We start from the raw sequence: 3,275 nt of genomic DNA on the forward strand, positions 1-3,275 counted from the left end.
CTCAGGGTGCTTATGTCCTTCTCCTACCTTCAAGGTGGCCTAAGTGTGTACATGTATTTCTAGCCGTCAAATCTGCACCTTCCTTGGCCCTGGCAACGCGAGCTTCCAAGCGATTCTGGTACCCACTACCACCACCTCAGACAGATCTGACATGCTAGGTTGCTTCGAGTTGTTACTGCACGTGCCTAGGTACCTATATTGGCATGTTAAGTAGTGTGGATAAAGCTAGAAAGGAATAAGCATATAAACAGCACCAAATTCTTTCGGTGCCGTCGTCTTCCCTTCCTAAATTCTTCTCGACCATTTCTAGGGACGTTTAAAAGTGTCGGTAAGTGACATCAATGATATCGGTGTGCCGATGCTCAAGCCAACGCTATGTGTCAAAAGAAGGGGTTCCTTGTTCTGATAGTTACATGTACCAGTTCTGGCCCTTCTGAGTAGAGATGAAAAGCTAAAAACCTTCTAGGCCACGGCCAAGAACAAGGGGTGGCGGTGGTTCCCTTACTTAACAGTGTGAGAAGGGAGGTCGATGTATAGATTAAATTAGTGCTAACTGCTGCCACAGGCTGCAGTGACACTTGAAGAGGTCGCCGCCGCCTTTGAGACATTGAAGTAAGCTATCGTTCTCTTCCCTCCCGCCCTGCGCCAGATGCCTTCTCGAAAGAGAGTGTCTATTTCTACTGTAGCCCCTAGCTCTTTCTACTATAATCCCTATATATACCCCTAACCCTTAAAAAGGTACATCGGTGATTCTGCCAGCTGGCCGCATGACCCACCTCGATCTTGCTTGCCAGCCAATTCTTCCACTATGTAATGCACTGGCCTTGTGGCTTGCTGCAGACAGGCGTGTAGTATGGTATTGAAACGATCTGAAGAAGAGAAAAGGAAGTTTACAGGAACCTAGCAGGGCATGCCCTCCATATAAGCGAGGGCGTCACATGCCCTTGAGGCGCCTTCCCGGAGCTGAGCCAGAGCTGAGCCAGAGCCGGGCAGGAGCCGGGCAGGGCCCGGGCAGGAAGCTGACCCGGGCCCGAGCAGGAGCTCGGCTGGCACCGCTCCGGCGCCGCCAGACCTCGATGCCGCGAGCAATTCCGATGGCGAAGTTACCCAACCGCTAGCCAACCCTGCGCCTGACCATGAGCTTCTCGCGGGCCAGTTCGAGACCCTAAGCGCCCTAGAAGACGAGCTATACGACTACGCCGCACGCGCCGGCTTCAGCATCTACCGCCTGCGCTCATCGAATAAGTTGAAGGAGTTTGGGTACACCAGGGTCGACTACAGCTGCGCCCAAAGCAAGATACAGTCCTCCATGGCCAAGTCTCGATCAACAAGCACCATCAAGCGGGATTGCAGCTGGCAAGCTACGGCCAAGGCACTGGCAGGCAACGGCCGTCGCTGGACCCTCGAGATTCGGCCTGGGTTTGAGGCGCACAACCACGAAGTCGGCGTCATCAAGAGACGCTTCACTCAGGAGCAGAAAGACTATATTGCTACCTTTGGAGACCGCCCTGCCATAAGCAACCGAGAGTTGGCCGAGGGCCTTCGAGAACGGTTCCCTGGCATCATCTTCACGCGCCGCCAGGTCAGAAACACGCGCTATAAGCTCCGCAAAGCACGCCTCGATGGCTACATACCGTTCCAAGCCACGATGAAGTTCTCGACGAGAAGGGCATCTCGCACAACGTTTTGTGGTCGCCTAAGGACCCAACCAAACCTCTGGGCTTGTTCTGGAGCCCTGCGTGGTGTTCGGAGGAGTGGAAGAATAATCACAGGGTCCAGATGTACGATAACACCTACCGAACGAATAACAAGGGCCTTGCGCTCTTCCAGATTGTTGGTATGACCCCCGTCGGCAAGGCGTTTAGCTGTGCCTTTGGCCTTATAAGTAACGAGCGCCAGGAGGGCTTCGACTAGCTCATGGACCAAGTTGACGCCCAACGCCGCAAGATTGGCGCTCCTGCCCCTGAGACCACCATCACGGACTACGATACAGCTATGAAGAATGCCGTGCAGCGCGTGTACCCTCTCGCCACGCCTCAGATTTGTATCTTCCACGTCAACAAGAACGTAGTGTTGAACATCAAGAGAAAGTGGGATAAGAAGGCGGCCGAGGCGGTACGCCGCGAACACGTTGCTGCCCAGCTTCGGGCCAGCACCCAGGGTACGCAAGGGGGTGACACTGATGATCACCAGCCTACCCAGGGCACACTGGGCGACCCTATTCGCGGCGATCCCGCTGCGGAACAGCCTCGAGGCAGCCAATTGCGCGAGGAGGGCCTTGACGACGAAGATATGGCTGTTGTGAGACGGCTGAATCGTATCGCAATTGATCCGCACCAGCCAGGGGCTACCCCAGCCGATCCAGCGCAAGTTGAGCACTCGATGGCTGGCATTTACGAGCTCTGGGGTCATGTTTTGTATGCCATAGACCTAGATGGCTTCAATACGGCTTGGGAGCGCCTCAAGGCCTTCTTTTCCGAGCAAACGGCGATCATCGAGTATCTTCAACAGACCTATATGGTGATAGCTCCTGAGTGGGCTACCTGCTACGTCAACAAGCGCCGCAACTATGGCCAACGCACCACATCGCCAGTTGAATCGGTTAACCGGTATATCAAGAGCTACGTGGTCAATGGCAACAGTACCGTGCTGCAGGTGGTTGAACAGAGCATCAAGATGGTCGATTCGATGGCTGAACAGATCAAAGACGAGCGAAACAAGCAGCAAACCTCGATCCGGCGCGAGTATCTTGGCAAGGCGTGGCTTGGCACTGCCCCCTATCACATCGCCATCAAAGCCTTGAAGATGGTTGAGCAGCAGTACCGGTTGATGCTTCCTGCTGTGCCTACGCCAGCGAAGCCGAACCCAGCGCCTTTGCCCGCCTGTACTAACAAATTTACTGCGCAATGGGGGATTCCCTGCTCACACAGGCTTCTTCAGAAGCACCAGGGCGGGCAATTACAGCTCGTGAAGCTGGACTTCGACCCCTTCTAGTGGTTGGGGAGATCCCTAACGGATGAGGATCACTATCTACAATACTAGGAGTTCGACTCGCGTTGAGAGCTTGCGCTGTAGGCTCTGAAACACCGCTCCCTTCGCGCCTGATCCATCAGCGCCTCGCTCAACTGCTCCCCTGGCTACCCAATTATCTACAGTCTCAACGCAACGCGAGTCTGGCCTTGCGCCCTCCATACGCCGAGCTCCCTCGCAATAGGAAGGCGTAGACCTCAACAACGAAGGCACAGAGCCATCAAGTACACCTAGCCAGCAATCTA

The 3,275-nt window shown here is 54.8% G+C and overlaps 1 protein-coding gene across 1 annotated transcript in view; it reads left to right on the top strand.

Annotated features, from left to right (window-relative positions):
* The window catches only part of CHGG_10902 (uncharacterized protein), a gene marked incomplete at both ends in the record, with an annotated part of 4,615 nt that extends 1,621 nt beyond the window's left edge, over positions 1–2,994 (top strand). The window contains 4 exons of the mRNA XM_001226168.1: positions 311–328; positions 566–612; positions 1,039–1,582; positions 1,915–2,994. Coding sequence (XP_001226169.1) covers positions 311–328; positions 566–612; positions 1,039–1,582; positions 1,915–2,994 — 1,689 coding nt within the window. The remainder of the gene's footprint in view (positions 1–310; positions 329–565; positions 613–1,038; positions 1,583–1,914) is intronic.
* Between the last annotated feature and the right edge of the window lie 281 nt (positions 2,995–3,275).

Source organism: Chaetomium globosum, genomic scaffold (assembly GCF_000143365.1).
Source record: "Chaetomium globosum CBS 148.51 scaffold_8 genomic scaffold, whole genome shotgun sequence".
Taxonomy (NCBI): domain Eukaryota; kingdom Fungi; phylum Ascomycota; class Sordariomycetes; order Sordariales; family Chaetomiaceae; genus Chaetomium; species Chaetomium globosum.